The 22,286-nt window shown below is 40.0% G+C and overlaps 2 protein-coding genes across 2 annotated transcripts; both read left to right on the top strand.

The window, feature by feature from the left end:
• Nucleotides 1-4,717: 4,717 nt before the first annotated feature.
• LOC118432834 (sorting nexin-3-like) lies at nucleotides 4,718-17,104 on the top strand. The gene is made up of 3 exons (XM_035844455.1): nucleotides 4,718-4,906; nucleotides 15,953-16,134; nucleotides 16,990-17,104. Exons 1-3 carry the CDS (start codon nucleotides 4,856-4,858, stop codon nucleotides 17,102-17,104), a joined length of 348 nt encoding a protein of 115 aa, XP_035700348.1. The 5' UTR covers nucleotides 4,718-4,855.
• A 1,826-nt stretch (nucleotides 17,105-18,930) lies between these two features.
• Nucleotides 18,931-21,514, top strand: LOC118403267. Its single transcript, XM_035801877.1, has 2 exons — nucleotides 18,931-19,160; nucleotides 20,176-21,514. Exons 1-2 carry the CDS (start codon nucleotides 18,946-18,948, stop codon nucleotides 20,468-20,470), a joined length of 510 nt encoding a protein of 169 aa, XP_035657770.1. The 5' UTR covers nucleotides 18,931-18,945; the 3' UTR covers nucleotides 20,471-21,514.
• Nucleotides 21,515-22,286: the final 772 nt, after the last annotated feature.

A 22,286-nucleotide genomic window follows, 5' to 3' on the forward strand; every position in this document is an offset into this window, starting at 1 on the left:
TAAAAGACAGTTCTACCTGTCTTTACCTGATGTAGACGTGTTTTTGGTGATCGTCGAAGTTGCTTCGTCGTCGATGAGTGTTGCAGTAGCATTGGTTTCTCCTGTGACACGTAACGGATGTGTTAGTGTTACCTCTTCCACGTCCGGTCCAGCTGTACTCCTTCGTCCCCAAGCAGCGTCTGCAGTTGTATCTTGTACCGGTACTACGGTAGTTTTGAGGTCGTCGCCTGAACTTTCTTCGTCGTCAACTTCTCGTGTTCGCCGACGCTTGGCCGATTTGGCACTTGTCTCACGATTTATGTCGTAGTGCTCTTCTTCAGTCCCGTCAGGTTGTGGATTGTCGTCGAGAAAGAGGTACGCTTCGTCGCCGGTGAAAGTAGGGTACTCAGCTTGTTGGTATAACCCTTCACTTTTTGGTGAGGGATCAGAATCCACAGGTTTGTCAAGGGAATCAATGATTTCTACTCCAGAGTCCTGCAATTCATAAGACCCTTTGCCTTGAGGTAAGGGTTGTCCCTTGTCACCAACATTTGAAGAAATATTGAACGGTGCATCAATTGGTTTGTCGATTTGGGTTTGATGTGAAAGGTTATCATCGTCTCCCTTGTTTGGCGACCTTTTGGCGTCAAGCTGGATCACATCTGAAATGCTTTTCCATTCTCCCCAAGCGATGTCTGACGATCCAACCTCGTTGACTCTGCCGCTGTGAGTTGAAAAGCCCTTGTCGCTGCTAGGAGAGGTCAGCTGCTCGATGTCGCGTCGCCTTGCCGCCGCTGAGAGGTTGCCGTTGCTCTCCCGATCATCCGAACGATCACGCCGCTTGCGGAGCAGGTAGGTCTGATAGTCGCGGTGGACTGGCGACACCGGGGTGCTCTCTGGTGCTGTGAGCGGAGCTACTTCTGTGGCCAAACTCTCGTTAGGGGAGAAATCTCCTGCAAAGTACTTTGAGATGAAGTACAAGGCTGTAGACATCAGGAAGAGAAGGACAATCGGGTTCCGCGTACGGTCTTGGCGACCCCTCGCCCGTTGTTGTCGTCCTTCGAAGACAAAGGAAAAGAGCATCACAATTTTGTTAACTGGAGCATCGAATTATGTCAATGATAAATTAGAGCCAACAATGTTACAAGTTGCTCGCCAATGTCTAAGTAGAAGTATCGGTTTGACTTGTTGTGTGGGATTTTCAGCATTTCTCTTGTACAGGGAGGTGGAACGGAGAAAGTGCAACAGTTAAGAGAAAGGTCGAAAAGCAGAAAAGCCGACAAAATACCCACAAAACAAGTCTGACTAACACACCAGCTTGAAGATACATTGTTTGCCACTCAAGTGTCAACGGAAGAGGGAAAATGAACCTCTAAAGTCTAAAAAAAGTCTCTCAGAGATGAATACATGTACGAGAGGTGTTTCTCGGTCACACCCAACAATAATAAGCACATTCAACTAAACATTTCGAGGCACAGCTTCGTCGTATGAAGGCTTTCATCAATATCCTCCAAATTTCAAATCTTAACAGCCCTTTCTTTCTAGGCGACGTCTTTTTGAAAATCAGTAGCATAGAAATGTTCAATCTTTACCTCGTCGTCTCATGGTTTGATACTGCGTCTTCCCCACTTCAGCTGCCAATGATTCCGTTCAGTAGACTACCGCAGGGAAATATATAACATCATGTACTCGCCTTCGTGGCTACCGTCACGCGTCCAACACAATATCACATATCAAGGCCCATTAAGATAATTATGTACAGTGATATCGAGATACAGCGAACAGATTCTTGTGACCATGTCGTGATCTTTCCTAACGAATCGCATATAATGAATCTGGAAAGATTGACTTCTGTCGCAGCTAAGTTCAGTATCTGCTTGGAGATTAAGGGGCAGTCTCAAACACATGTACAGAAATGATGACATTAGTACCATTAGGGTTGTAATATAAAACGAAGTTAGTTTTAAGAACTACAGGGATAGAAAATCTTAATTTCGAGCCTATTGTCCATAGCGTCGATAGTATGTAGCAATAATCCGGAACTGAGCCTTTTTCTTGTACACTATAACAACAGCTTGCAACGATCCCATTGAAAGACATGAAAACCATCCAGTTGTTTTTGTAACAAATGTCTATTGAGCAGGTGACAAAAGCTGATATTTGTTACTTTTGATTACTTCGAGATTGACTCCCCGACATTAAGATTTTGTTTTATAGATACCAAGTATTCCATATCATCAACTGTTTCTGGGTCCATTTCACAGGTAGCCTGATTATATCTCGCTTATAGCAGCCCGCCCAACATCCGGGGAGGGGCCAATTACAGCCCCGGACAGCAGAGTTTGTTTTACACAGACTATTTTACAGGCAACCATGGGGAAGGGCAAGTACTACATACATGTATGTGATGTTTGGTTTAGGAGAGGTCTGTCCTTGGTGCTGAAGAGTAGCCCATCATCAGATCCTGTCACTCCACCACTGGATTCATCCTTGGGCAGCAATGTTGGCCTCTCGTAGGTGCAGGTTAGGCCGACAACACGTCCAGCTCTGTAGAAGGTGCTGTAGGGTTTAATGGTCTTCTCCACGTGGGCATGCTGCGCTTGAAGCATTGCTCCATCTGAGCATGTTGTCGCCAGTCCTGGTACCTTGGAACAGGCTCTATTGAGAATAACCCTAGTCACTAGTCATATTCAATTCCAATCACAGCCACTACTACACCAGATCACCCTTTTCCTAACTTAACTCAGGCTAAATTGAATATCAAGTTTCTGTTATGGACGTCCTCTTGGATGGCAGGTAAAGATGGAGGTCCCATGTTTGAGGAGAGATACACCTTGAGTACTAGTATGTTGAAACCCTTGTCCTGCCGAGGCTGCACATATACGGGTTGCACATACAATGTATATAATGCCTGTATGTGGGTCCAGTATCTTTACCGGTTTGGGGCATTTCTTACTTAAATCTGGCATTCCGTAGTAAACCGCATCAATTTTGGGAAGTAAGTCTGCAGCAGCAGCATAGAATAGGTCAGGTTTTACTGATCTGATAAAAAGAAAAAAAAAAAAAACAGCTCAGAGGGGAGGGGGGTAAGTTGGCAAAAAATTCAAGCATAACCGAGGTCTGTAAAAATCCCACCGGACTTTATCTTAAGAGTTGAGGTCCTTCCCTGAGTGTGAGTAGATCAAACCTTAATGTCTTAAAAGTTACATAGCTTGTACTTACTGTACAAACCTATAGCAGCTTTGCCTTAAACTTTAAAGTTGTTTACTATTCATGCCAAACAAATTACCTCATGTGTCTGGGAACTAGTTTAAGTTGTATCAGTACAATCACGAGCACTGCTAAGTACACTTCACACCCGTGTTTGTTGCTGTAATCAACTTACTTCTTTCATTAACTAAAAGCCAAGCATTGTTGGTCTGCACACCCTCTCATACACCTCAGGTAACAAAATCATCCTGGAATGTAATCTATCCGCTGTTCTGGTGTTACTGTCTGATTAGTCTAAACAACCTTTCTCCAATCAGGAGATTCAAGAAGATATGATTTTTCAGTTTTTTTTTCCGTGGATACTATTACTCGTACAGAGAGATGGTGACAAATGGAGTTATATGAACGAGCCTGTTACATGAAAAAAATCACAGACAATTGTCAGAGTATCACCTATGCTGGGGTGAATATCGAATCCAGATTGTTCTGCAGAATCCTTGACCTTTTACTTTTTTACAGACAATAACCTGATTTAATATTTATAAAGTTGTATTGTTGGTGTTCTTAAAACTGAATGGATAGTTCAGTAATTCATGCTCTTGTTCAGTTAGTGTTTAATTTACGTTGAGTTGATCACAGTTACCCTTATGTTTGACTAGTCATGCTTTATGTTATACGATTATTGTTACGTTTATGCTGATTAATTTGGACTCCCTTGGAAATCAGTTCCTTTTTGAACTGTAGGGATTACCCTAGAAGATTAATAAAAAAATTAACAAAAAGTTCTGCTGGGACAAATGTTCGAGCTGGTACCTCCATGATATTACAGATGAAGGGCTAGCAACTCCTCCCTGTAAAAATATACCCTGCTACAGAAACAGCAAGAAGACTTGCTGGCCTATGTGCCATTGAACGAGTAATTTCCAAGCAGACCTACCGGCGGCAAGACAGAATCCCTTTGTCAAAAACAAAATCTATTTGTCATCAGTGGCCTGCTGGATACTATTTATTTCCTGAATGCTAACATTTACAGAAAACTATAACGTTATGTAATAACGTTATTAAGTGTCCTCAATGTTGTCAGAAGTCTCACGCAAACATAGCACAACGCAGCAGATACTGTAGACGTATTTATCATTATTACACCATAAATGTTGAAATGTAACATATACATATATGTATAGCGATATAGCTTTGTGCATGAGGAACTTTTATAGCTACGGAAAATCTGGAGCCCAAAACCTCGCTTTCTTGCACTTCACATGTACGTCGCTAGGTGTCTAGAAGTCAGCTCAGTTCACCCTTTGTGAGGTGACACCAGAATTTTTAAATTTCTTGCTTCTTTTGCAAACAAAACACACAGAAACATTTTCAGTTAGTATATTGACAATTCTTACCGAACACATGACATATTTTTCTCTTTTGAAGTCTTCAGAACACGTTGCAAGAAAATATATGAAAAATTGTCCTCCCCAGAGCAAAAATGAATGGTTGAGTCCATCACATGACTAGCAGCTGATTTGCACCCTGCGTCATTTCCAGCTATACCAGCGAAAACTGGAGTCGTTTCGTCTCCAGTCTTCTTCTTTCTGTAACGTTACAGTTGTCTTTCCTGGCCTCCAAACCACCCGACAAGTCGTGTCTCTGACGTGGCGGTACATCTGCTATGGTGTACCAAGTCAGGATGAACGGGGGAGCCGGCATTCCCTCGGATATGGTGAGTTGGTAGTTCTGTTTTGGAAGGTCACAACGTCGAAGTATGGCAAAAAGGAAGTAACGTTGTAGTGTACTAGTTCTGTGTTTCTATGCTTCTCTATTTTCATCAGATGTATTTTTACAGTACGAATACACGTAAAATATTGTAGGGTACAAGCAGATTTTTTATACACAGAAACATTGCAGCCGAACAGACAAATTATGTGTTTGGCGTTGTCGTTTTCTGCCCGCCAAAATCATGCATGGTGAATGCGTGTTACGTTCCAATGTTTACTGGAGGCGTACAAGCTATTTTAGTACGTTTATTTAGTCTCTATCGTTGAACTAAAAGATTTGGACACCGCTACCGTAGCTTGGATCCTCTTTTGTATCCGTATATTTAGTTTTGTGTGCTGTATTACGGAGAATTAGGTTGTGTTTTGGGTGGAAATGCAAATGCTGAATGTAAATGTCCCAGATGTGACCTAGATCTCGTGTGTGTTTAGTATTTACATGTCATGTACATAATGTATGCAGCCTGGAAAGACACACAGATGGCCATGTGAAACCTTGGACTATATCCTTAGGCCATGTTTTGATTTGATTATACGGATGACATCCTCTGGGATGTCCCCAAAACTGATGCGAGCGTGCGAATAAAAGAAGGAGCTAACATATACAGTGTTCCTGATGAAACAGTGACCTCAACATAACCTCCACACCAGGGCTGCCTCCAGAGGTGTAGCGCGCCATTTTGAGTACATAGAAGACTCCATTCAATCAGTCGTAGCACAGTTACAATTCGTCAAATCAGGTCATCAAATATGTCCACGTAACGATGAAGGCTCAGAGAACCTTGTGTACCTCACAAGATAAATTAGACTTTTACTAGATTGACGGGTTACCACCTCAAAGTTTGGACTAACTCAGATTTTTCGGAAGCCGCCATGTTTCTAGCCGCCATGTTTCCGGATGAAATACGCACCACATGGGGGTTTTGCGGTACCCGGTCACAAAGTAAAACGCATCTGTTTCCGGGACACACTGTCGGTAGAAGTGCATGAAACCATGCACATGAACCGACGGACTTAGGCGGTGAAAGAGACAACCTCCTTTACAACAAGAAGTTACAGGAACAGTTTAAGACTTCGGCGGGAGGACAGCTGTGTCAATTCAAAGCTATTCCGACAGTGTATCATTCAAATGAAACGATGTAGGGGTGTATCATTCAAATGATACAGGTTAAGATACAAGAATCCCAATTGGTGCAACATTCAAAGGACAAGGCTCCATGGAAAAGACTGAGCTATTCCGACAGTGTATCATTCAAATGAAACAGGTAATATATTGCGATCTAGAGGTGTATCATTTAAATGATACAGATAAGATACAATAATCCCAACTGTTGCAACATTCAAAGGACAAAGGGAAAGACTAAGCTATTCCGACAGTGTATCATTCAAATGAAACAGGTAATATATTGCTATCTAGAGGTGTATCATTCAAATGATACAGGATAAGATACAAGAATCCCAACTGGTGCAACATTCAAAGGACAAAAGGAAAGACTAAGCTATTCTGACAGTGTATCTTTCATATGATACAGGGCGATATACAGCGATCTAAAGGGTGTATCATTCAAATGATACAGGATAAGATACAAGAATCCCAACTGGTGCAACATTCAAAGGACAAAAGGAAAGACTAAGTTATTCCGACAGTGTATCTTTCATATGATACAGGGCGATATACAGCGATCTAAAGGGTGTATCATTCAAATGATACAGGATAAGATACAAGAATCCCAACTGGTGCAACATTCAAAGGACAAAAGGAAAGACTAAGCTATTCTGACAGTGTATCATTCAAATGAAACAGGTAATATATTGCTATCTAGGGGTGTATCATTCAAATGATACAGGATAAGATACAAGAATCCCAACTAGTGCAACATTCAAAGGACAAAGGGAAAGATTAAGCTATTCCGACAGTGTATCTTTCATATGATACAGGGCAATATACAGCGATCTAAAGGGTGTATCATTCAAATGATACAGGATAAGATACAAGAATCCCAACTAGTGCAACATTCAAAGGACAAAGGGAAAGATTAAGTTATTCCGACAGTGTATCTTTCATATGATACAGGGCAATATACAGCGATCTAAAGGGTGTATCATTCAAATGATACAGGTTAAGATACAAGAATCCCAACTAGTGCAACATTCAAAGGACAAAGGGAAAAATTAAGCTATTCCGACAGTGTATCATTCAAATGAAACAGGGTAATATGCAGCGGGGTTTGACTTGAAAATGAAATGTCCCACATTTTCTATCATATATAGATTGATTCGATGATCTTAGCAGAAGGTGTGTCCTTTGTGTGTTTTTTTAGAAATGAAAAATTTGGTGTGATTTCGGACAGTGTGTTTCTTTCAGCATCGAATCGGGGACATTCACAGATGAAATGTGTTTCATTTTCGACTGCATTCGTTGTGCACTGCTTACAAATTCTTTCATGAGCAGGTAGCTTTTTATATCTTCCTTTCTCTATTTCTAATGAGTGCGAACTAATTCTTAACTTACATATTGTTGAGCGGAATTCAAAATTGGTACAAGTAGTTTTCCATGTCGTATGCTGTTTTTAAGTTTTTGTAAAATCTAAGTTTTCCTTCGTCTACGGATAACTTGTGAAAGAAACTTTGAATGTACATGTCAATTAGTCTTTACTCCTTAACAATGTACAGGAATAGCCGTTGTCTAAGTTTACATCAACTGGGTATATACCAAGCTCTGCTCTACATGCTGAGTTACTAGAACTTCTTTGTACTCCGAGAATATACAACGATCTAGAGGGTGTATCATTCAAATGACGCAGGGGAATATACATTGATCTAAAGGGTGCATCATTCAGATGATACAGGTTATCAAGATACAAGAATCCCAACTGGTGCAACATTCAAAGGGCAGAGGGAAAGACTAAGACTAAGTTGTCTCGTACACATTCCCTTCTGCATCTTTGTTTTGTAATCTAAAAGTAATGACTATATATGATATAAACAAACTTCAAAGTTCTCTTTTCGTCCACAAAACAATAAACAAGTTCTTGTGTACCAAAGCAATTCCATGGCCTTTTCCATCACTACAGCACTGGACAGTGGAACAACCTAAATCAGATCCAAGTAAAAACGCCAAGTTCAGATACCCGCAAAGTTGGAATAGTTTGAATCAAAATATCTGTTCTCCCCCTGCACGTCCTTTCATCCTTTAATTTGTGTTATGTTATCTTTTTTAAACATTGTGCAAAAAAATAAATCAAATCAATTAAATCAAGATATCCCGACAGTATATCATTCAAATGATACGGAATAATATACAACGATCTAGAGGGTGTATCATATCAAATGATGCAGGTTAAGATACAAGAATCCTAGCATAATCCTAGCATAGGTGTAGCATTCAAAGGACATGGACCTGAACCGGACCTGAATTTTCTGTACCGGTACCCAGCCCTAATGTGTAGTGATATAGGTTGATGGATTTGTTAGTACTCAATGTAATCTGTATTTCTATTATATTTTATCTGACCTCCCTCATGACCTCAATGAAAAGCGGCCTGCTGGCCGATTTGAGCTTCTCGTGAATGAATAAAGGTTCAAACAAAAAGACAGAAGGAAAGACGAACATATGCCGAATCATTCAAATGAGAAAGGGTAATATACAGCGATATAAAGGGTATATCATTCAATTGATACAGGTTAAAATGCAAGCATCCTAAAAGTGTAACATTCAAAGGACAGAGGGAAAAACTAAGATATCCCAATAGTGCATAATTGAAATGACACAAGGCAATATACAGCAATCTAGTGGGTGAATCATTCAAATGATACAAGAATCCTGAAGGTGTAACATTCGTTCATATAAATTGACAGTTGTCCTCCCGTCGAAACTTTGTAATTGAAGGAGGTGATACGGATAAAACAGCGCCTTTCTACAACTGTGTCATATAAATTGACACAGAATCCTTCCGTCGAAACTTTGTTATTGAAGGAGGTAATACGGATAAAACAGCGCCTTTCTACAATTGTGTCTTATAAATTGACACAGTTGTCCTTCCGTCGAAACTTTCTGTTATATTAAAGGAGGTTAATATGGATGGAACAGCGCCTTTCTACAACTGTATCATATATAATAGTCTTTCCCGGCGAGTTTGTCCTTTGAATGTTGCACCAGTCGGGATTCTTGTATCTTATCCTGTATCATTTGAATGATACACCCTTTAGATCGCTGCATATTACCCTGTATCGTTTGAATGATACACTGTCGGAATAGCTTAGTCTTTCCCATGGAGTTTGTCCTTTGAATGTTGCACCAGTTGGGATTCTTGTATCTTAACCTGTATCATTTAAATGATACACCCCCTAGATCGCTGTATATTGCCCTGTATCATTTGAATGATACACTGTCGGAATAGCTTAGTCTTTCCCATGGAGTTTGTCCTTTGAATGTTGCACCAGTTGGGATTATTGTATCTTAACCTGTATCATTTGAATGATACACCCCCTAGATCGCTGTATATTGCCCTGTATCATTTGAATGATACACTGTCGGAATAGCTTAGTCTTTCCCATGGAGTTTGTCCTTTGAATGTTGCACCAGTTGGGATTATTGTATCTTAACCTGTATCATTTGAATGATACACCCCATAGATCGCTGTATATTACCTATTTCATTTGAATGATACACTGCCGGAATAGCTTAGTCTTTCCCTTTGTCCTTTGAATGTTGCACCAGTTGGGATTCTTGTATCTTAACCTATATCATTTGAATGATACACCCCATAGATCGCTGTATGTACATTGTGTATTACCCTGTATCATTTGAATGATACACTGTCGTCGGAATAGCTTTAAGGCTTTTCCAGAATTCTGGTTCAAATACAGTTAAGTTATATGAGGATATATCTGGCAATATGACAGATAATATTTAGAGGTAAAACTTTCATTCGGTCACTTGTAGTGCATTGAGTCTCGGGTCAGTTGGGATGAACCAATAAGATAAAACCTCCTAGATCTGGTCAGGTTAATCAAGCTGTCTAAAGTGTATTGACTGAGATACATACGATTCTCCAAACTGAGGGTACTCAATCGGTAATCACTGGTAGAGTATTGCGTGATTTGTTTTGGGTAGTTGGTTTGATCCGGAAGTATCACATCGGTCACCTGGAAACCCCCATGCAGACCGTAAAACACGAGAAACCCTCGCCAAAATGAGTACTTAGAAGGTCAACTTTGACGGAACGAATCTCGTCTTCAACTACTTTTTGAAATCTCAACTGATCTACACACGGTTGCCTGACTCTTTTAGATCACGGGGACACATATAATAGCTCGATTTGACGTATCGTGACTGTGCTACGACTTATTGAATGGAGTCTTCTATGTACTCAAAATGGCGCGCCACAGCCTCCAGAAAAGCTCCATTGTCTCAGGACAGGAATTTGCCAGAATTGCTTCTTCAAGTTCTTGACAAAAATTTCACTGGGAGAAAATGTATTTTGTAAGATTTCATTGACAAATGTAACATCAGAATTTGCATCATAGGCTGAAGAATGTTCAAAGCTCAAGACAGCCTTGTTCTGCATAATTACAGGTTGCAAAAATTATGATCATCGTTATCATTCCACTCTGCATTTATAACAGCACCACTAAACCAATCATGCCGCAATAACAATAAGACCCCGTTCACACTCAAAAGAAAACGATTCAAATTCGAATAAAATGACCCAATCCGAATAAGTTATTGCAGTGTGAACGCTCCCAACTCACTTGGATTTCGTCGAAACGAATCCTTTGGGATCCACCTCGGGGGGTGGATAGAACTGCGCTGCGGGGAGTCCGATTCAGGCAGTGTGAACGCGCAAGTGGATAGGATTCCATCTGGTTCCGGGTGTGACGCCATACATCCGGGAACTTGCGGTCATAGTTCGCATCGTGCGGGAAACGCAACACACGCCAGGTTGCTTCGTTTTTCAGCTTGGAGAACATTTTTATCTGAGTTGCTTTTTTGTGTGAACGGGGGGGGATGATATACACATGAATGTGTTGTTTGTTTTCCGTGTTGTATATTTGATGTGAAACTGAAAATAGCTGTTCTAAAAATATAGCTAGATGAAGAGGTGACAACAAATACATTGTCAGGAATCAAATATAGAGACTGCTTAGCCTCCATAGCAGGCTCTCTGGGGCCTTTTTTCTGTCTTTTTTTGCTCACTTTGCTGGCCATTTCTCTTTGTACCGGGTCGCTTGACCATTGGCCCAATGACCAAGCGACCCACTTCAAAAAGAAATGGCCAGCAAAAGTGTATTATGAGAAAAAAAACGACGAAACTAGGCCCACAGAGCCTGCTGTGGAGGCTAGAGACTGCTAAGAATTACAGTGAGTGAGGAAAAAGATGTAGTGTTTCTGGTCACCCTAGCAATTTCAAACCTGTCGACCCTAGCCTTTTTTTGTTGATTGCTGGTACATAAAATTTTTTATCTGACATTGGCGTTATGGATAGGTTCTCAACATTCTGTTGCAAAATATTATATAACTTATAAGATTGTGCTTGTTTTGTAGCATGTCTATACCTGTACGATAAAAACATGATGTTAAAAATACCAGTTTAAGTCACCAGTACCTAGCACAATTTTTTCAGAACTACTAGTAAATCAGAAACACAACTTTAATTTTCCTTGGAAACAATAGGAATTGTCTGTTCCTGATAAGAGAAATTGTTGTTTATTACACTTCATCAAAGAATCTAAGACTCTAATGTAACCATTACTAACCAATTAAGCTAGTAGTTAATCATGTCTTTTTGAATTTGTAAACCTGTGTTGAAAAATGGCTCAAATTTTAGTCAAAATGTTCTGAATCCTCCACTAATTCAATGTGCTGAAACTAAATCTTTATAAATTGTGCATTTGAAATCATGAGGTACTTACCCAAGGTGTGGCATTAGATCAGAATAACAATAGCTATAGGGGGAAGTAATACAGGCAGGACTATTGTAGGGGGGAGGGGGTTGGTTCCGGGGACATCCACCTTCCATGGTGCTAGTTTTCGAGAATTTTAAGTTAAAATGGTGCATTCTAAGGTATCCTGAAGGGCAAAATTACTGTCAGAGAGGACAGTTGAAGACTGTGACCACAAATGACCTGGTAGCATCCCTGGTCAATCAGAATTTCATGCTTGTCAGAGGATCTGCTTCCCAGTGTAAGGGCTTTGAGCGTCCAATTTCTTGTTATTTTAAGAAAAGCACATCCAACTGACACCCTGACGCATGCCTGGCTAAAAGCCTGGCTAACTTATTCCACTTAATATGTTAAAATATAATTTTTCTTCCTAATTGCTAACTTCCTCATTCAGCCAAAGTATGAACTTGGGTCTGCTGCGTAGAGAACCATATGCAGACAATTAATACTAATAGTTCCTGAGGACTTCCTCATTGTATTTTGTAAGCATGACTGTCCACAATACACACTCCCTTCGTCCAAATAACGCCGTCAGTCTATGTGGATGACCAGTTATCTTTTCCGAAAGTCCTAAGAATGTAAACCATTTTTGTCCCTGCTTACTCTCCAAGCAGAGGTTGGGCTTCAGTTTGTGTTTTATGTGTTTTTATAGGCATAATTGTTGTCAGGCTTTGTATTTTGTCAGGTATTCTTTTTGCATTTGACTTTGAGGAGAAACAGGACCTCCAACACCTATATAGGATAGAAAGTCTGATAAAAATACCAGTAGCAAGCCAGTGTTTAACATTTTGTCTAACCTTTGCTTGGAAAGTACTAGTACTGTAGTAGTGTCCACTGTCAGTGGAAACACTAATGTGTCGTAAAAGCTGGCTGGTCAGAAAGCGTTACCTTTTTCTACCCCAACATCTGCTTGGTGATTTATTACCTCGTTCCGTTTACTCTCAGTTGTTTACAGGGGGATTGGTGAGGTTACAATAGCTTGGGGTTTGTGTAGGATTTGCAGATGTGTTTTATTCCCTGCTTACCTGTGTGTGCTGTTGGGATATAATAATCTTTATTGCAAATTCATGCCCGAGGGCTAATTGCATACAGGGTAAGGTAGTAGTGGTATACATAAACATACTTAACAAAGAAGGGAAATGATAATCATAGATAAATAAAAAGGGAATAACGTCTAAACTAAATCAATTTCTACTTAAGCTTATTGATGGGTGTGACTTCTTTTCCGTATGCAGTAAAAGATGAATTGTCCAACATTTTCATATATAAAGGGGTTGGACGACTTAAGCAAGAAGATGGATATATGTTGCTGTTGGCCGACAGGGCTTACCAGTATAAATAAAGGTGAACTGAACTGAACTGATGATGCAATCTCCATGGACAATTGCAGCTTTAAAAAGTGTCAATAGACGTCATCACCCAGCAGAACTTCTACACAGTTCAGTGTTTATGTTTGAGCAAGTTGTGGCTGATTTGCTTGCCAGAGATGCTTATCTTCAATAGGGGGTTGTGCAGGTGTGTAAAGCCAAGAGACCCAGGTGATAGCCTCTTCATGGAAGTGAACCCAACCCACTCGTGTTCAGAAGACCTAGCTCTCCCTTTAGATAGTAGACTTTGAGCAAGGCTGGCTTTTATTTTATTTTATTTAAATCGCAGAACCCACAAATTTAGAAAAGGTGGGGCTTTTTGTCTCCCGCTGCTTCCAAAAAAGAAGTCAAACCCAACCTGTTTAGAAATAGCCAACACTAGTATGAGTGTAGAATATTGTTCATGACTGTCCATTGTCACTATATGTTTATACCATGTACTTGCAAATAAACTTCTTTATTTTATGGGGAAGAGAAATGCTAGTTCTTTGGTTTTAAAGTTGGCTTAGGTTCTGTAATGTCAAAGTTTGCTTAGAAAAGTAGTTGCTGTGAAAGGGAGTTTCGCCCTGCCATGAGGCTAGTGAACCACCCCCTATTATACAAAATAGAAGCTGCTTGAAGTTACAGGAGGCTACAAAATAAACCCAGGGCTAGAAATTCATTTTTGGGATTAGGTGCACTGGTGCACTCAGCTTAAAAAATTGGATGCACTAAAAAAAATTTGGGTGTACCACTTAAATTTAAGTAATAACCTAATAATAAAACTGAGTTACAAGCTATCAAATTCTTAAACAAGTACCATGACAGACATTTCCATCATCTTTCTAACTTAGATGTCAAGAATATGTTGTATACTAGTATACTTTTATAGCTTTACATACATAAGTTAATATACCTAAGAAAATATTTGGGTGCATCCTGTGCACCCACAGAAAATAATTGGGTGCACAGCTTCAATTTTGGGTGCAACTGGGTGCACACGCTCCCAGTATTTTGAGCACTTAAACCATTTTCACTGTAAACTTGGATGACTTGCAAATCAGCCGTGATAAAAAGGTCACACTTCCTGTCCACCTGCTGCTACAGCTTCAGAGCCACTGCTGGGTAATCAAATATTTCCTCAATAGTCAAGGAATCGTATAGATTAAGAATAAGAGATGATATCTTATTATGTTTTGTGTGTTTGTTGTCTTTTATAGCATACCAGTACTTATCTACTTAGCTGCCTTGTCCCCCCAACGACCTGGAGGTCAAGGGACTTCACAAACCAACATTGACATCAAGGGCCACACAAATCCAGGCCACTTTGTATTCACAAAATGACTGTTTTTTAAATGTTTTTAGGCTTTTTTATTGGCCACCAGACATAGAGAAAATGGCAGAAAATGAAAAGCCTGATAAAAACTCCTTGGAATGTCAGAAAACAGCTGGAGCCTGACCTCTCCTCGAAGAGTACTCAATGATCACAGTCTAGTTGAGAGAGGGCCTAAATAATGTCCACTTAACCTTACCATAAGTTAAATGCTTTTGGTGGTCTTCTACCCCCTAAGTTCAAGTTGGTAAGCTGATACCAGCACGGGTGTGAGAGATGTGAGAAGGGGGTGCTAATCTCTGGTTATCTGAGCATCACCACAGCTGTACTCACAGGAACTCACTCAAATATTAACCAGGATTTCCTCACAATGTTGATCCAAGGTGGGAGACACAAGGAGATCAGAGAGGACTCTTCAACCACTGTGGTTAGCAAGCGAAAGGATTGAGCCAGAGGTCACTAACGAGGCTGGCACTCAGGCTTGCCATTGCCATGCCCTTTTTTCAATAACTAAAATGGTTAGCCCATGGGTGCAAGCTTCCATCCTGAGCGCTACATACGAGTTACCACTTATTGGCACTTCCAGTAACAGGGCTCGAAATACTTTTTTCTGCATCCCTGCACTGGTGCAGGTAACATTAAAAATTATCTGCACCAGACAAATTTTACCTGCACCACTTTGAATTTAGGAAGTATGGATCATACTAAAATTGTTCAGGAACCATTGTTTTTTTTTTTCTTTCATACTTTATAGGTGGAAACAGCCAATGTAGCTAAGAACAATCCATATACACCTACATTATAGGACATTTATGTATAAAACCCAGTACATAGACCAGTGCAGGTTAGGTGCAGGTAGACACCAAAAATACCTGCACAGCTCCAATTTTACCTGCATACACATGTATGTGCTATTAAGAGCCCTGAATAAGATTTTTAAGCCAAAACAAATGAAACCTTCTTGATTTGTTGCATCATGAACAGGGATCAGGTCTAAGTCCAAAACATGCAGTAGAAATCCAAACAAACCTGTTCTACACCAATGTTATTGTTTTGAGATAAGGAAGCCCCCCCCTCCCCCCCCCCCCCCACCCCCGGTCAATTCACACCACTTCTTCCCACCGCCCCATATTGTTATTCTGATCTCAGTTCACACCTTGGCTAAGTACATCATTATTTCAGATGTACTAGCAAGATTGGTTCAAGATACAATTTTCAGATTAAGTTACAGCACACTGAATACAGATAGCATTCAAGCACAGACTTCTGCCAAAGGATTACAATCTCCTTACTATACCAAAAAGACTTTCAGAACTTGAATCAGCTTTTTTTTTTACAAGTTTTATAATTTTTTTCTTGTTTTCCCGCAGATCTACATTGATCTTGTGATTCAGGATCCTCAGACGTTCACAGACGACAAGGGTCGGATCACCACCTACGAGATCGCCCTCGAGACAAACAGCATCTCCTTTATCCTGAAGTCTTCCCGTGTAAGACGGCGGTTCGAGGAGTTTGTGTGGCTGAGAGGTCAACTAGCGGAGATCCATGGACTGTAAGTCTGACATTTCTCTTCAACTCACCATAGATTCATAGTAAAAAGGTTTAAGGTCTCATTGATGAGTTTCTTCTTCCTATAGACTTCTATGTTATAATTTGTGGTTTGAATAGGCGCGTTCATAATAAAACTACGTGAAATTTCAGCAGATTTTTCATTCTATGTTGAGCACATTTACCCTATATCGTTTTTATAGCAATCACAAACTACGATTAGTCAATCCCCCCAAAAGGCCCTTCTTCGCTGCTAGTGTACAGCCGCACCACTCAGAACCCAGGACAGTGTACCTCCGACCTAGCGCGCGGCTGCAAAACTTTACCTGCTAATTTCGTCAGTTACAAACAAGCTTTCGCCACTTTAACTCTTGAGATCAGTTCCTCTGGCTAAAAGGGAATTTCTCACCGCTAAAAACACGCATCTGTGCAGCGGTTTATTTTTTGGCTCGGATCTCTTTTAGGGTACCCACTCGGAGTAATACATCAATGTGACCTTAATGTTCTTTAGAATAGACGGTCACTCTATATGACTTGATAAGATTCATATACATCTTCGTATTCAGTTGAATATCTACAAAAGAGAATTGATCATAATGTTAGATGCAAATAAGGTGGGTAAATTCTTCTTCCATTGCCCCAAAAGAAGTTGAACTCAACAAAGCTAGTTTGAGATATATTTTAGAAAGTAGTTTAACTTAGAAAGTATTTCTTAATATCATTGTATCTATCTGTACTTCAAATTAGCCATTCGATATGTTTTTTCAAGAAATTAATTATATATAGAATAGGGATGGATAGCGTTACCGTAGGATTTTCTGTTCCTTACTTGTGTTCTGTGCCCCCCTCCCCACCTCAGCTCTGACCTGCCGCCGTTGCCCAGTGGAGGTCTCCTACGGATGTTTGGACGGCAGTTTGACAAGGAGTTCATCAGAGAGAGACAGAAGCTACTACAGAAGTTCACAGAAAAGTAAATATTTGTCTTTATTCATTTAGATTTACCACATTTTGTGGATGGTTTGGCAAAACAAGAAACTATCACATTTTTCAAGATATTTACTCGGAGACCAGACCGTAAGGTTTGATCCACCTGGTTGATTCTCAAACATGCACAATGTGTGGCTCTCCTTCAACATGGGAATTCCATCCAGTGTCCAAGCTGAGGGACATCCCCAACCTAAACTATATGTATACTCATTTTCGCATCAGTGAAGTGATTAAATAGGTACAAAAGTGCCTTTTCCAATGGATAACTTTGTAGCATGTTAGAGGATTGAACCCAGGACCCTTGGTTCTCGGCCCAACACTCTAAACACTTCACTACACAGTGCCACACAATTTCAGCTTATCTTCGACAACATGAAATTATGTAGTACTCCCTGGAGGAAGATTGCATCTTGAAATGCCTCTTACAGAGATTAGACCTTTAAAAGACACATTTTGAATAAAGGTTTAATGACCCGCCTGTTCCTCGGTGTATATGGTGTGATAACGCCTGGTCTTTTGCTATAACCACCCAATGAAACCGCGCCTGGCTATATGATAATTGTCTATTGATGATAATGGCAATTGTTTCTTTAATCTTGCTTTATCAAAAGCCTTTATGCTTTTGTAATTGCATTTTGTTATTTTTGTAATTAGCTTTAACTTATTACCATTCCAGATATTGAAAAAGGTGTGGCAGACAGATTGTGCAATTGGTGGAAAATTTACCAATTTATCTATTTAAGTACATCTACTAGTGTTGCCATCATTCCCTTATCATCTGGGCAAGTACAGCACTGAAATTTTAATCAGATAAATTTTAGCATGTGTTTGTTTGAACTTTTAACAAGATTTCCCTGTTGAAAGCTGGTTAAAAGATTTGGAGTCCTCTCCCATTTCATTGTGCTGTACTGTAAATGCATTTAAGTTTGCAGGGATTTGATTTCGCTGTAGCGGGAAAAAGGACTCTTCGCGGTGGTTTTAATTTCGTGGTAGCAACATGCACTGTAGTCTTTTACTGCCGTGGAAAAATGTTCGCGGTGGTTTTAAATTTGCGGTGAAGTGGTGAAAACCGCGAACATAAAACCACCGCAAACATTTCTGCATTTACAGTAACTTAATCTAAACCTAAGTCTTGAACCAATTTTGAAATCATCAGTTACTTAGCCTAGGTGTGAAATCAGATCAGAATAACAATAGGGGGCGGTGTCACTAATTAGATGATTGACTAGGGGCTTCCTTATCTCAGATAAGACAATGTGGTCTCCAGCAAGTTTGTTTGGATTTTTACCCCAGGGGTTCTTAGCCTGGGTTCCATCTGATTTTTACTGGGGCTCCTTGCACTTGCAGGCAGCAGATACTGTAAATGCAGAAATGTTTGCAGGGGATTAATGTTTGCAGTTTTCGCGGTGACCACTTCACCGCGAACTTAAAACCACCGCGAACATTTTTCTATTATGGTATTAGATTGCAGGCTATGGTGTTACCGCGAACTTAAATCCATAGTGAAAAGTCCATTTTCCCGCTACCGCGAAATTAAATCCCCGCGAACTTAAATGCTTTTACAGTACTCCATCCAAACAGATACATTTGTATCGAAATGGACCATTGCTTTTAGTATCGCCCGAATCAACAATGACAATTGTGATAATCTTGCAGTTGAAACTTAAGAAAACTTGCAAAGAAATTGTTTTGTGATCCAGAAAAGAAAGTTAGCTACATGATTAACTTGTATATACTTGGTTAAAATTTTAGGTACAGGTGCAGGTCTGAACCTGTACCTAAACCCCTGTACCTGTACCTGAAATTTGTTTCGGTACACAGCTCTGGGATGGTACCCAGGCTACTCCTACCATGGACTAAGTCCCTTTTTTCCCCCGACAGAATCGTGCGAGAGCCTGAGATCCTCTCCGACCCAATGCTGCACCTGTTCCTACAAACACAACTTCCTCCCAAGGAAATCGTCCGAGTGAAGAAGGGGGAAACGGGCAAGTCTGTGGTGGACACCATCTTAGGAGCGGAGGAAAACCAACTGGACGCATCAAGGTAGGGCTGAACAGTACTTCTATGCGTTAAGTAAATATGAGAGAAGCTTTGTCGTTTCAGAATGCACGAGTGCAGTTTTTGTCCATTCCGACAACCAAATTTTCGTTCTGGAATTAAAAAGATGTGTCTTGGACACAGCTATGAAATGAGATGGAGAGTAATAACGATTGTTTTAATTGTTCTAATCCTCCCTTACAAGAAGCTCTCTTAATGCAACAAGAGAAACTGACTGGTGTGTTTCAAGACACTTTATTGTTCCCAACTTGACATGTAGGATGTTTCTTCTTACAAAATTGTAAGATTTTTTTCTGTGAACAACTCTACTAACACTTTTCTCTTTATTCAATTTCTCTACTTCTGGAATAGTATGCTTCCCTATAGGATAACATGTTGGTAAGATGATGCTTTCTTGACTTAATCCCCTTGCCTTACTGTCCAAGTCACTCATCTTTTCAAAAACTCAGAGAAAAAACATCCCTTGATTTTTGTGAATTAAGATTTCCTTGTTTTGGCCCATCTGACCTATGACCTGGCCACGTGGTAGTCACTTGGGTGGGGCACGTAAGTTTTGTGTCTCATTTTTCTCTCACCACCGCCTCTTTTTCCACCATTTTCAGATAATAGGTTTGTTTTTGGTAGCTTATGTATATTTGTATAATTGTAGATTGACAGCATAACCCAAGAAGCCGTACCGGTAGTCATGGAATTTTTGGTACGAGGATACGTCTTGTCCTGTTGAGAAGATTTTGTATATTATTGTTTTTTTTTTGTATGACTGGATATGATTTTAGAAATGGTCACACATTTCAAACATCCGTTCGTTGTTTTTTTGTCACTGACACTGGAGAAATCTTGTTGGAGAGTACTTTTATATCCTATAACTATGCTTTGAATATTTATGCAAAAGGGATCTACTCATCTAGTTGAAGAACAGGTTTATCCTAACTATAAATTGTCCAAAGGCAACACTTTGTGGCAACACCTTCCTCAATGTTTATCTTCTCCTTCACCCCAGTGATTCTTCAGCCTCCAGCGGCTTTGTGGAGGTCAGTGACAGCGACTCTTGTGGAAGCGGTTACCTAGTGATTGGTCCCCATGGCAACATCCAAGACGTGTCCGACACCGATGACGAAGACTGCATCATTCCGGAGTTGACCATCGTGAGAAAAAACTCAGACCCGTCACCGTGGAGACACTTGTCCCGGGAGAAACACACTCTGTTTGCCCATGGGGGAGGACAGAGCTCTGGCATCAAGCACAAGATAAAATGCGTCACATTCAGTGATGCGACGACGTCAGTGAGTTTGTGATCGTCTACCAGAAAACAGAGTTATTTTGCTACAAAAGAAAACAGATTTATATTGTCTACTACAGTAGTAGGTGGTATCAATGGTCGTTCCCTGGTAGAATAACTGTGTACTTGGCAGGGAAACTGTATACTACTATGTCTTGTAGTTAAGAACATCATGAATTAATCAGTGAAAGATAAGCATTCTTATGCCAAAGTTATTTTTAATATGCTGCATAGTTTTAAAGGATACGCTACTTTTCACAGTATATTGTATGATATTTAACGTACAATGTATTACTTTTTATGGTATACTTAACCTTTTAGAGAAAACTTAGCTTGGAGCTGAGGGGAAGGAATATCAGGATATGACTTCATCAGCTGGCAAAGACTTTTTTGCAACTTTTTTGTAAGGGTTGAAATTTCTTGTAAAGAGCCGTTTTTGTTTAATACAGTAACTGTAAATTTTAATGTAATTAGTATGTAAATTTGTACACAAATGCAGTTTTAGACAGTAGGTAAAATTCATGTTAATGCTACTGATCATTTGTTCACTTTCTCGCTCCTGTTTAAATTATGTCAAAACAGAACAAGGGGTGCTGCATAACACATCTGCAGCAATCTGATAGTACCTTATGTAGAATTCAACATTTTCTGATTGTCAAGACATTTGTATATATTGTCTAAAAGCCCATCCATGATATTGAGAAGATTGATCAAGATGATTCATTCTGAAGGTAACAATTAAGGTAATGGATAAACAGTGGTATTCAAAATGCTGTACACACAATCAAAGTCATTTTTCACGTTTTCTTTGTTGCCAGATTGTATGCCGATTTTTGAAGATATGTAGACGTTTAAAAAAATAGAACTGACCTCAGGACACCTACTGTAAGATCTAAGGTCTTAAATGTATCAAATGTAATAAATGCAGTAACCATGGTAACGTGTTCTTAAAATGCAGTCCTGACATTTTTATCTTCGATGACTAGGCAGGGGTAGTCAACATTAAGTTAAGATCAGTTTTCTGGAATAAGCAACTGTATAAAGATGAAAGTTGTATTGTGGATTGTAAAGTTGTACATTGTATTGTTTTGTTTTAGTTCTGTTCTGTCCTGTCTTCCTAGTGTAAATTACTGTAGTCTCCATCACAGACTTTTGTCGGCTTTTATTTTACGGGGGAGGGGCGCTGTTTCACAATTTTGAACGTTGGCTCTCTTATGCTGGAAAAGCGAGTTTGCCATGGAAGGGAGTTTGCCCCGCCTTGAGCCAACGTTGAGAATCGCGAACCAGTGCCACCTTCCAGGGTTGGACAAGTTTTCTAAAATTCACTTGTCCTATCGGGCACATAAGAAATTTACTTGCCCGAACAAATGTTTCACTTACCCAAAATTCAAATGTCACTGTTACTAGTATTACTAATACTAGTATATGCATTTTCACTTCCAGCAATGGAATTCTCTGTTGACCATTGCTTGATGTCATGACAGTAAAAAGTATATCAAAATTGCACTCTTTTGCACATGTAAAAATCTTACTTGCCCAATCGGGCAAGTGGGGTAGGTCATGCACTTGCCCGAACAGCACTTTCACTTGCCCTGGACAATAGGGCTAGTGGACTTGTCCAACCCTGCCCTTCCCCCTGAAATGAAACCAGCCGTGCTCGAAGTCCGCGACGCAGGCTAAAACTGCTGCTAGGTGTTGTTGGTACACTGCACCTTCTCATACTAAATGTTGTGTTTGTCACAAAAATGTTGTTGTATAGAAGTGAATAAATGAAAAGATAATACCAAACAAGTTGTGATTCATGTTAGCATTTCAACCCCTATAATGAGAGC

This window comes from Branchiostoma floridae, chromosome 16 (genome assembly GCF_000003815.2).
Source record: "Branchiostoma floridae strain S238N-H82 chromosome 16, Bfl_VNyyK, whole genome shotgun sequence".
NCBI lineage: Eukaryota > Metazoa > Chordata > Leptocardii > Amphioxiformes > Branchiostomatidae > Branchiostoma > Branchiostoma floridae.